The 11430-nt window shown below is 43.3% G+C and overlaps 2 protein-coding genes across 2 annotated transcripts; one reads left to right on the top strand and one right to left on the bottom strand.

The window, feature by feature from the left end:
• Positions 1 to 4020: 4020 nt before the first annotated feature.
• LOC139582322 (apolipoprotein D-like) lies at positions 4021 to 5176 on the bottom strand. The gene is made up of 5 exons (XM_071412315.1): positions 5064 to 5176; positions 4816 to 4918; positions 4492 to 4668; positions 4289 to 4370; positions 4021 to 4197 (listed from the first exon to the last, which is right to left on the bottom strand). The coding sequence occupies exons 1-5, from the start codon at positions 5076 to 5078 to the stop codon at positions 4053 to 4055; spliced, it is 522 nt and encodes a 173-aa protein (XP_071268416.1). The 5' UTR covers positions 5079 to 5176; the 3' UTR covers positions 4021 to 4052.
• Positions 4061 to 11425, top strand: LOC139583482 (protein KASH5-like). The gene is made up of 14 exons (XM_071414615.1): positions 4061 to 7482; positions 7723 to 7927; positions 8075 to 8129; positions 8232 to 8263; positions 8379 to 8451; positions 8553 to 8711; positions 8809 to 8926; positions 9051 to 9101; positions 9289 to 9366; positions 9984 to 10040; positions 10215 to 10274; positions 10379 to 10431; positions 10564 to 10669; positions 10893 to 11425. The coding sequence occupies exons 1-14, from the start codon at positions 7450 to 7452 to the stop codon at positions 11253 to 11255; spliced, it is 1443 nt and encodes a 480-aa protein (XP_071270716.1). The 5' UTR covers positions 4061 to 7449; the 3' UTR covers positions 11256 to 11425.
• The last annotated feature ends 5 nt before the right edge of the window (positions 11426 to 11430 follow it).

Here is an 11430-nt window from a genome sequence, read left to right on the forward strand (position 1 = left end):
CCCACTCCATTTAGCACAGGTACTGGTCGAGTGGCACGGATCTCTCAAACGTAAATAAAATCAGACAACGGAACACCACAAAACTCCCGAAAAAAATCAAATAATCTGATTAAACTATATTGAAAAAACATACATTACGATGATATGGTCACATGTATCAAACAAACTTCGAGACGGAGATAGTTTTCAATCATAATGGCCGCACAACAGAAGACAATCGCAGCTACAAGTCGCACGATTTAGAGAATCGGAAGTTGTCGGTCACGCCAAAGAATTAGCTCTCATTTCACGTCAGTCCCAGATAAACAAGATATTTTTCCTCTGACGTCCTCTTGACACCCAGAGGAAGGCCAATGAGGTGTGTTTCGGGTCATAGGGGGCACGACCATATATAGGCAGAGCGTTGAAGCTGGCATACACATCTTGCTTTTTTCTTCTTGGTCATGGAAAGTGCTGTCAAATGACTTCTGTATCACTCAGAGACAAAATTGAAACGGTTTTAGAAACTAGAGATTGTTTTCTTTCCAATGGTATTATTTATATGCATATAGTAAGAGCAATAATTGAATAAGAGGCAGTTTAATCTGTAGAGCAAATTATGCTAATGGGAAAATAGCACCCCCTGTATTCTCAATTAAGCAAGTTTGATCATCTTTGGATGGCGACAGCAGTCGCACCATTGGAAGACCTCGTTTGGACTGTAGCCAACAAAAGTATATTCCTGCTCTTTTTCCGGGATCTATCAAACACATTTGGTGTGTCATCATAGTGGTCTCTGACTTGTGGTCAGACTTGCTCAGGGGGAACACATTTTAATTTGCCCCTGTTTTCAATGCTGATTTGAATGTCATTGAGAAAACAGAGAAGTGTCAAAGATTTTTTTCGCAAACATATTTTCTGAATTTAAAGGTTGTTTTTCAAAAGTATCTGTAATCTGATTACCGTACAATTTTTTTGTTGGTAATGTAACGGATTACAGTTACCGTTTTTGTAATCGCTTACATGTAACTGATTACATGACATTTTTACTCCCCAACCCTGATCACGGGTTAGTATTGTCCGTTTGTAACTCCACTCACTACTTGTAGTTGAGTTGAGGGGGGCGCGGTGAGAGTTATATTATTTAAAATACTCTTCTAAGAAGTAGGGTTTTCGAAAGATGGACAGGGACTCCGCTGTCCTGAATGTAGGGGGAAGCTTGTTCCACCATTGGGGTGCCAGGACAGAGAAGAGCTTTGACTGGGCTGAGCGGAAACTGCCCTAAGGTAGGGGTGGGGGGGCCAAGAGACCAGAGGTGGCGGAACGGAGTGCTCGGGTTGGTATATAGGGTTTGAGAAAATCTAATCAAATTATATTGGTCACTTACACATGTTTAGCAGATGTTATTGTTGGTGTAGCGAAATGCTCTCAGACGCCATGAGCAGAGTGCATGCCGAGCGAGCTACGCGTAGGGAACGCATAGGGAGTGCTTCTAGTTCCAACAGTGCAGTAATGTCTAAGTAATCTAACAATTTCACAACAACTACCTAATACACACACATCTAAGTTAAAGGATGGAATAAGAATATATACATATAAATATATGGATGAGCATATCCAGAAGGTAAAGAGGGGCAGTTCCCTTGTTGCTCTGTAGGCAAGCACCAGGGTCTCGAAGAAAATGCGAGCTTTCGACTGGAAGCCAGTGGAGTGTGCGGATGAGCGGGGTTACGTGGGAGAATTTAGGATGGTTGAGCACCAGGCGGCCTGCGGCATTCTGGATAAATTGCAAGGGTATGATGGCACAAGCGGGCTTCCAGCCATTCATTGTCATGATTTTTTTTTTTATATAAACATGTTCAGCATCTCCGGGCTTCCACGCATACATGCTGCTGACGCGTGCCTTTGGAACATAGGTAAATCCATTTAATATAGCCTACACCATCCCAATTAAAATATTTAGTTGTGATAGTGTGAGCGTTGCGTTATTCGAATCCGGTATCAGGATAAATAAAAAGCAAGGTCTGCTAACTTTCTTTAATTATGTTTAATTACCGCAAGCAATGAATGGCAAATGCAATTTTCGTATATACAGGTTCGCTGTATCACCGCGCAGGATGAACAGGGAACTGGCAAGAAGTACGTAAACAGCCGTGATGTTGTAGTTTCAACGCGTCTGTTGGCCTATCACAGTAGAGGCTGAGCGCGGTTTAGACTTTACTCAGCCTGTCCCCTTCTCTCAGATGTCCGCATCTGGTCGTTGCGTAGATTAGATCCGTTTTGTGTCTGTCGATTCTACACTGAAACAGTTCCTAATATGGTATTGTCCAGTGCCCTACCCTCCCTGGTTGGCTTAGAGATATGCACCCCTCCCCTCTCCAGATTGACCACAGCTTTTATGGCCTGTCACTCAATGTTGGTTAGTCTTTACACACCTACACACACACACATCTGTATTGTTTGTGTGTGTGTGTAACAAAACAATATTAATCTTCAAACAATATGCTAGCGGGCTATAGTGCATAAACATAAATCCTAACAATAGGCCTATAAGCCTGGGAATGTCTTAGAAATCAAAACATAAGTACTGCATCATGCGACTCAATATTGATGATATGGAGAGAAAAAATATCTAAAGAGTAATGCGCTCTGATACTTTCCTTGCTCTTGAGGCGGAGAGAAACAGAATTGCATTGCTGCTCTTGTGGCAAGCAAGTTAGGGGAGATCCAATCAATGGAAGATGGAATTCAAATGAAAGAATTAAAAGTTAAATGAGAAAGAAAGGCTCCAATGACCAAACGCCAACAGGTAGGCTACAATTTAGGCTATAATCTGAATGGAGTTGTTTTATGTGTAGGCTAACTGTAGGACGGTGAGAAATAACGTTATGGCTAGCTTCCATTAGCCTAGTTAGGTAGCTTCCCTCGGTTTGATGCTGTCAAGACAGGTGCTATGTAATCAGATGGGATGATAAATAACTATCAAGAAGTTAGTCTAGCACGAGATAACAATGGTTGCGGTCTCTCCCTCTGTGCCTGCTCCTGTGCACTGAGCCTCCCGTGTCTTATTCACACACACACACACACACACACACACACACACACACACACACACACACACACACACACACACACACACACACACACACGGCCTCCGCTCCCTTGTAGCCAACAGCTGCTCGCACTGTGCCTCTCTCTCTCTCCCTTTCTCGGATCGAAACCGGTTGTCCTTTAGGTCCTTTCGGAACGGGTTTTAACATTCCATTTATGCATATTGGGTCTGGGGATATACTGTGTCAATTTGGGAACGGCAGCTCTAACTCCAATCACAATTTTGTCCTCATCACAGGTCCGGTGTGGCTTTGGTTTTGGCTGAAAAAAAGAAGGGATACCGATCTGTCGTTTTTTACTTCATAGGGGTTGAGTGTTGGTTTCTTGAGGAGGGGAGCGACTCTGGTTATCTTGAAGTCAGAGGGGATGCATCCAGTGGTCAGGGATGAGTTGATGAGGTGAGGAATTGGAGAAGGTCTCCAGAGATGGTCTGGAGAAGGGATGATGGGAAGGGGTCAGGTGGGCAGGATGTCGGGCGGCCAAACATCACTAGTCGCAGGATTTCATCTGGAGAGAGAGGGGAGAAAGAGGTCAAGACGTAGGGTAGTTGTCTGTGAGTAAGACTAGTGGACTCAATAGGCTTTTCTTAAATGTAGTTTTGTAATTAACTAAAACAAGCAGACAACAAGAAAATTGCATTTGAAAAAGGTCAGGTTTTTGCTGTGAGCAAATAGGGTAACCAAGGTAACCACGGGTTGTTTTCTACACAGGCGGGCACGGCCGCAACGTTCTATTTAATACCGACTGGGACTATAGGAAAACCCTTTTTGGTTTCAGGTAGAACCATTTTGGGTTCCATGTAGGATCCTTTCCAAAGAGGGTTCTACATGGAACCCAAAAGGGTTCTACGTGGAACCAAAAAGGGTTCTCCTGTGGGGACAGCCAAAGAACCCTTTTGTAACAATTTTTTCAGAGTGTAGTTACCGTTACTAAGCTGTGTGTGTGTGCTTGTTTGTTTGTTCTCAGGCCACAGTGTCACAGGCCGTCTGGTTTGACACTGTGAGGCATCTGAGGTCGACACCGATGGCCTCCAGGTCACCATGGAGACGGCTGATGACATCACTTGGCAATGATCGTGTCCGGGAAACAATCCAGGCAAAGTCGACGGAACAGACCAAATAAATCAATTCACATTCCAATACTTTATTGAGAATCAATGGATTCAACTACAGCAGTCAATTCCAAAATCATATTCCGTTAGAAATTGATAAGGAAGTCTGTACAGGAGTAGACCAGAGAGAAACTACTGTAGTCTGTAGAGAGAACCAAGTATGGATCACCTTGTTAACCTAGACACACACAGAGAGACAGGTGAGGTAGGGGCTAGGGTTGGGGGCTTCAGGGTTGGTTTGGGGCTAGGAGCTAGGTGTGGTTGGGACCGAGACCGGGACCACATCTCACCTTTGAAGAAGATCTGGTTATGAGTGTTCATGTTTATGGTTTGACTGACTTCATATAGTCTGTGATGTGTGAGTGTATGTGTTCTATCGCAGAGTAGTGAGTATGTGGCCTGCTGGCACTTCTCTCTCTCAAATAGAGCAGGCAGCTTCTCTGCCTCATACCACCTGCCCAGGTATTAACACACACCATCTAGAAGTTATTTCAAGTTACTATGACTTTTTTACTTTGTGTGTGTGTGTGTGATAAATTACCACTGACTGTGTGTGTGTGTGTTAAATTCCATCTCAATTACCACTGTGTGCGTGCGTGCGTCTGCAGTTACCTTGGTGACATTGAAGTCCTGTTGAACTGGGGGCGTGGGGCATCTTCCCAGGTGAACGGTCTGAGCATGTGCAACCGATGCGGTAACCAGGACAACACACAGTACCTAGCCACATAAACACATGATCAGACACAAAACACACAGCAATCTCACACATAATGTCAGTGGTAATTGAGATGGAATTGAGACTACTGTGTAATTAATACATTATATACACTCTCACATACACATACATAAAGACACACAGTACCTGCAAAGGATGCATATTTTCTCAGTCAGCAGCCACTCAGCTCTCTTGGAGAAACGAGATGTTAACATGATCACACAGCGCTCTGCCAAATGTCCATGATCAACATATCTCCAATATCTCATCTGACACATCAGCCTGGTGTAGCAGACAATTGTATTATATTAATTTATGTGACAATAAAACATATTATATGCACATATATTACATACACATTCATATATATATATATGGATATTTCAAAATATAAAGAAGATTTGGCAAATGTTTCTATATATTGTTTAAGATAATTTACTGTACAGGCATATCACATTCCCAGAGTGGGATCTCTGGTAGTTTTAAAGTTATGGCCCATTTTATACTCCGAGAAATCCCACAATTGGCCCAGCGTCGTCCGGGTTTGGCCGGGGTAGGCCGTCATTGTAAATAAGAATTTATTCTTAACTGGCTTGCCTAGTTAAATAAAGGTTAAATAAAAAAATTATGAAAAATAGCTCTCCTTTTACTTCATAACACATCCTTCAAATCACCAGCAGAGGGCGACCATTTTTAAAACATTTCCACATTCCTTCTGTTGGTAACGCTTGCAAATTGGTCATAACTCTAAAAGTAGCAGAGATCCCATCTGTAGGTGGTACAAAGCAAAAATTGTTTTCACGTGAAGCTTTACCATTTGCTCTGTAATATGAATAGTATATTGATTTCAATACAAATTTTCTTGCATTTATTTATTAATATAACAAAATAGAAACATGAATGTTGGCTAATGTTTCAATATATTGTTGATCATAAAATAGCCTACTCTATAGATCTAGAGTGGGATCTCTGCTACTTTTAGAGTTATGACCAATTTTTGCTTTGTACCACCTACAGATGAAACATTATGGAGATTTAAAGGAGTAAGGCCAAAATTTCACAAATATTCAAACTTCAATTAATTATTTCTCAATAATGCTTTAAAATATACATGTCAAATATATGTCAACAATCCTTCCTCCAAAGGACCCATCTATGGAATACATTTCGTGAAAATCCCCAAAATCATGGTTTTCTTATGTTCTAGTTTCGTGAGGAATCGCCCTTATGCATTACATTTAAATCTGGTTCAAGGCAATGGCCACATAAAGGCCTACATGGTTTAAAACCTGTTTCTCTTCTGAACGAATAAGCTGAAAATGCTGCTCTCCATACTCCCTCCTAGTTCAGGACCTGCGAGCTGTTCAGTAAGAGGTGTGTGTGTGTATATATGTGTGAATTGAGTTATTGCACATGTGCACTTCACAGATAAGGCGTTCCTAACGAACTGCATGTTGTGTTCATTGATTAATCAGCTCTTTGGACACGACAGGCTCTATTCTATCTTGGGTTAGTTATACAAATCTTTGACTGAAGTCTGTATGGACATGATACACAGGAAGCCTATGCGTTTTTAATATGTTAACACAACAACAATCCGACATGGGTTACACCATATCATGTGAAAATTTTGGCAGTGTTGAGAACAATACTGCACGCTGAGCGTAGAAGCTAGTCTGAAAACTTTAGAAATATTTAATAACTTCTAAGTCGTAAAAGAGTGTAAAGTGCTTGGCCAAAATGTATTACTACTGGACTGGTGACTGCTGAGGTGGGTGATCAGTCTAGTGAGTCGACAATAATGAAACGGATCACTGATTGGCTAGATGTTGAGTTGCTTGTGCCCAGGGCAGTGGCCCACGGTCGTTTGGTGAGAGAGACAGATGAGTAGAGTTGAGTAGGTACATGGAACTGGAATAATTAGCTAGTTAAAATAATTTTATTTAATCAACAAAGACTTGAATCGTCCAATAATATATTACATCACTGTTAGCTAATTGATGGAAACATATTCATTAGATAGCTTGGTTAGGTAGCTAACAGTTTTAGATAGCTCAGGATCGCAAACTGGTTAATGTTTACTAAAGTTAGCTTAGCTAACTAAGAGAGAAAAATAACAACATTGATATAAAAGTAGCTGAAAACTGAAATTGAACACATTTTCCTAGCTAAAACATCAGTTGTTCGCTTTCAGGCTGTAGAAAAGGACAGCTAGCTAGCTACTTAGCTTAGCCTTTGGAGGCTTGTCCTTTGTTAGCTACTGTGACGACATCAAGGCGATGTTTATACTATGACTTCATAAACGCCCGCTGTACTTATTTGGCATTATTTTTTAAGCTCAGAAATTATGTAGCATTCCAAGTATATAGCTATTAACTTTCCTTTATCTCCAGACTTGATTTTATTGCAAATTATACCACTTTACTTTATCAGTGGAGCTGACTAAACAACACTGTCTGAATCCTAGAAATAGTGTGAAGTGTTCTGATTCTCTTTCAAGGGGGACAGAGATTTCCAGTGGCTTTGAGGGAGAATGCTGCGCAGGACCGTCTCCTTTCCTATTGAGGTAATATCTAGAAGTCTGTAGCTAGAATATGTTCATATTCTGCCAACAAATGTTTTTTTTCAATGTCCTTTTTTATTGCTTTGGCAACATTGGGTTATTTCAGTTTAATGTCAATAAAGCTCACCTGAATACTGTACTAGTATCCTGCTATTGTTTTGCTTTATAGTAATTTGCTAGCTCTTTGAGAGTTGTGTATGTAGACTGAAAGCCTTTCCTAATGAAGTTGTGGTTCTAATGTAGGCGAGACAGCTGCAGCAGCTGGGTCTACTGGGCTGTCGCTCCCACGGTGTGACATCATGCTCGGTGCTCGACCTCCCGGCTCTCCTCAACGCTCACCATGGGCAACGGCAATGGGAGGATGAACGGTGGGGCTGGTACCAGGGGCATGCCGAGGAAGGCCAATGGGAGGATGAGGGAGAACTAGAGGTCACGCCCTCTTCTACTGGTGAGAGTCGACTGGTCGTGCAATCTGCCATTCTCTCTATGGCTCTTGATGTTGCAAACATGCAGCTAGTTGTCAGGTTTATTGACACATCAGTGACGTATTGGTAACTCTTGGTCCTTTCTCTCCTCTTTCCTGTCCCCTGTGTAGGTAGCACCAGGGGACCCAGGTGGAGTGATATGTATACCAGCTCAGACCAGCTAAGGTGAACACACACACAGTTATGGCTGTAGTAGTCTACATCTATCTGCTCATATCTGTGTGTCCACACTTACATTTAGCTTGTTCTGTGTCTGTGTGTGTTTAGGTCAGTGGAAGATGATGGCAATGATTATGAAGGTGAGTCTATCTGTTATGGCTGCTCTTTACATCCAATTCAAATCACATGGTGTGTGTATTAGGGGAGTTTTTAGCATTTGTGTCTGTAATAATGTTTTGTGTGTGTGTGTTTCAGAGAAGAAGCAAAATGATGAGTTTGTCAGGCTGTACGTGTCAGAGGAGGAGAGGATCCTCAACTCTGCAGACCTGTGAGTGCCCCAGACAACTCCCATTGCCTGCCGTAGTGCTGTTGTGATAGCAGAGTGATAGCAGAGTTGGTGTATTTACTACTTTCTAACGTGTGTTGTAGGAGTGCAGAGGAGAGGAGTGACGTTCTAGCAGAGTTGGTGTATTCCCGAAGCAGACTAAAGCAATTGAACTCAGAGCTGCAGAGAACAGTGGAGTTAGCCGATGACAACAACACACTGCTACGCACTGAGAACGCTTCACTGCGCAACCAAGTTAAAGGGTAACAGTAGCAACCATGCAGACACACTGCACTGCACAACCTGGTCAAATGTAACCATCAATCAAAATGTTCATCATTATTTGTGTGTGTTTGTCAGGATGAAGCGGTCGATCCATGATGCAGAGCAGCTGATGGATGAGCTGGAGGAGATCCGGAGCTTATCAGCTGAGAAGGACGGCACTACTGGCAACCTGGAGTCCTACATCAAACAACTGGTGGGTTACCATGAAGTGGTGTAGAGCAATAGTAACTAAGAAACCATATATACGGTTAGGAAGTGCCTAGGAAAGATATAGAGCGTTGATAAACTGAAGTTGTTTTCATCCCTTGTTCCGGCAGGAGAAAGAGAAGGAGAGTTTGGAAGACCAGATCGAGACCTTTGGCAGTGAGGTATGACGACCTCTAAGCATTGACCTTTGACCCTGTTAGAAGAGACAAACTGAACGTTTCACTGGCCAGCCAATATGGATGCATAATAATAATTTGTTGTCCTCAAAACATCACTGAACTGTTCTGTTCTATCTCTGTCTCTCTCTGTGTATCTCTCGCTCTCTTTCTCTCCCTCTCTCATCCTTAGATGTCCCGTATTATACCAGATAGAGCCACTGACAAGAAGAAGATCGCTGACCTCAGCAATGCTCTACAGGCCTTACAGGTAGCACACATACATGCTCGGATATCATCTGATACCACCAGATCACAGGAGGGTGATTGATATCCTTCCACCAGATCACAGGGGGGTGATTGATATCCTTCCACCAGATCACAGGGGGGTGATTGATATCCTTTCCACCAGATCACAGGGGGATGATTGATATCCTTCCACCAGATCACAGGGGGGTGATTGATATCCTTCCACCAGATCACAGGGGGGTGATTGATACACAGGAGGGTGATTGATATCCTTCCACCAGATCACAGGGGGGTGATTGATGTCCTTCCACCAGATCACAGGGGGGTGATTGAGTTCTTCCACCAGATCACAGGGGGGTGATTGATATCCTTCCACCAGATCACAGGGGGGTGATTGATATCCTTTCCACCAGATCACAGGGGGGTGATTGATATCCTTCCACCAGATCACAGGGGGGTGATTGATATCCTAGGAGGGTGATTGATATCCTTCCACCAGATCACAGGGGGGTGATTGATATCCTTCCACCAGATCACAGGGGGGTGATTGTGTTCCTGGGAGGCCACACGCTTTTGTTCCAGCCCAACTATTAAATGTGTGTGTGTGCGTGTGCGTGTGTGTGTGTGTGTGTGAAACAGCTACGGCTAGAGGAGAGCAGACTCACCCTGGATCAGAGGTATGAGGTCATACATAAGGTATGTGAACTACATATTGAAAATGTTTACATTTCAAATATGCCCTAAATTCCCAATAAATGTAACAGATGTTCTTTAGACATGCCACATGGCTTGCCAGTTTAAATTAGGTCCATTGCAGTCTATTAGCTGGCTGGCTAGTGCCCAACATCTCTTTGTGTGTCTCCCCTACAGAAGGACTTTGTTATTAAGCAGCTGGAGCAGTCCCTCACAGAGTACTCCTCCATCGCACAGGTACAACACACACACACACACATTTTACATATGCCTGATGTAGACCTCACACATCTAACTGATACACACTGTGGGCTTTATGTTGTGTGTTTCTCTGTTCTCAGGATCTGAAGGAGAAGATGAAGGATTTGGAGAGCCAAGTGGCAGAGGCCCTAGTGTAACACACAGACACTCAATCATAACATCCCTCACACATCACTCTAATTTTGGCACGTTCTTTGTAATACCCTCTCTTTTTTGTAATACCCTTTCTCTCTTTCCCCCTGTCTTTCCCTCTCTCTGTCTTTAGTAATGGAGGAGAGGGGCGTTACATGGCGTTAGATGGGACTCTGTCAGCAGCCACTCAGCGCTCCATCTCTCTAGCGGAGGAAATGGGTCTACTGCCACGTATGATGGTGGGTCGCATACACACAACATATGACCGATCACTCTTTCCACATCTTCCCCTAAAGTGCAGAAGTGCTTGTCTGTAGTGTTGTCTTCACGGTTTGGTGATCAGGTAGTACTACAGGACAGTGAGCTTAGGGTTGGGTAGGACTTAGCTGGGAGGCAGGCTGCCTTCACACACACTGGGCAGATGCTCTGTTGCGAAATATATGTGTTCACTTCCTATCCCAGGATGAGTCCTCTGATGAGGAGGTGCAGGAGCAAAGAGATGAGAGGGTAGAGAAAGAGGAGAAGCAGAGGGTGGAGGAGAGGAAAGAAAGAGAGGAGAATGAGAAGAAAGAGGAGGAGGTCAAGGAGGAGAAACAGCTGTTACAGGAGAAGAGAGGTGTGTGGTCAGATCTGGTGGGAGGTGTCCAGGCAGCAGGAGGTTTCACCCTGGGTTTCCTGGCTCCTCTGGGTGTGCTGGTCTCCATGGTCCCTGGCTGCTACGACCACTGTACTGGACTCAGCTGCACCGATATCCTCTGGTCTACTGCCAGATACCTCATACAGCCATACTGCAATGTGCACCACATAGGCCTTCCTCCTCTGTAACACATACATATATATTTACATATATATACACGCATGCATACCTACCTACATACTACCTACACGCACACATTCACAAAAACACACACACACTAATCCTGATCTTCAACCCTCCCAGGCTGCAATGCTGTTGTTAACTAAATAAAACTGAATACTGCATCATACATTGACAACTGGT

The sequence above is a fragment of the Salvelinus alpinus genome, chromosome 8 (assembly GCF_045679555.1).
Source record: "Salvelinus alpinus chromosome 8, SLU_Salpinus.1, whole genome shotgun sequence".
NCBI classification, from domain to species: domain Eukaryota; kingdom Metazoa; phylum Chordata; class Actinopteri; order Salmoniformes; family Salmonidae; genus Salvelinus; species Salvelinus alpinus.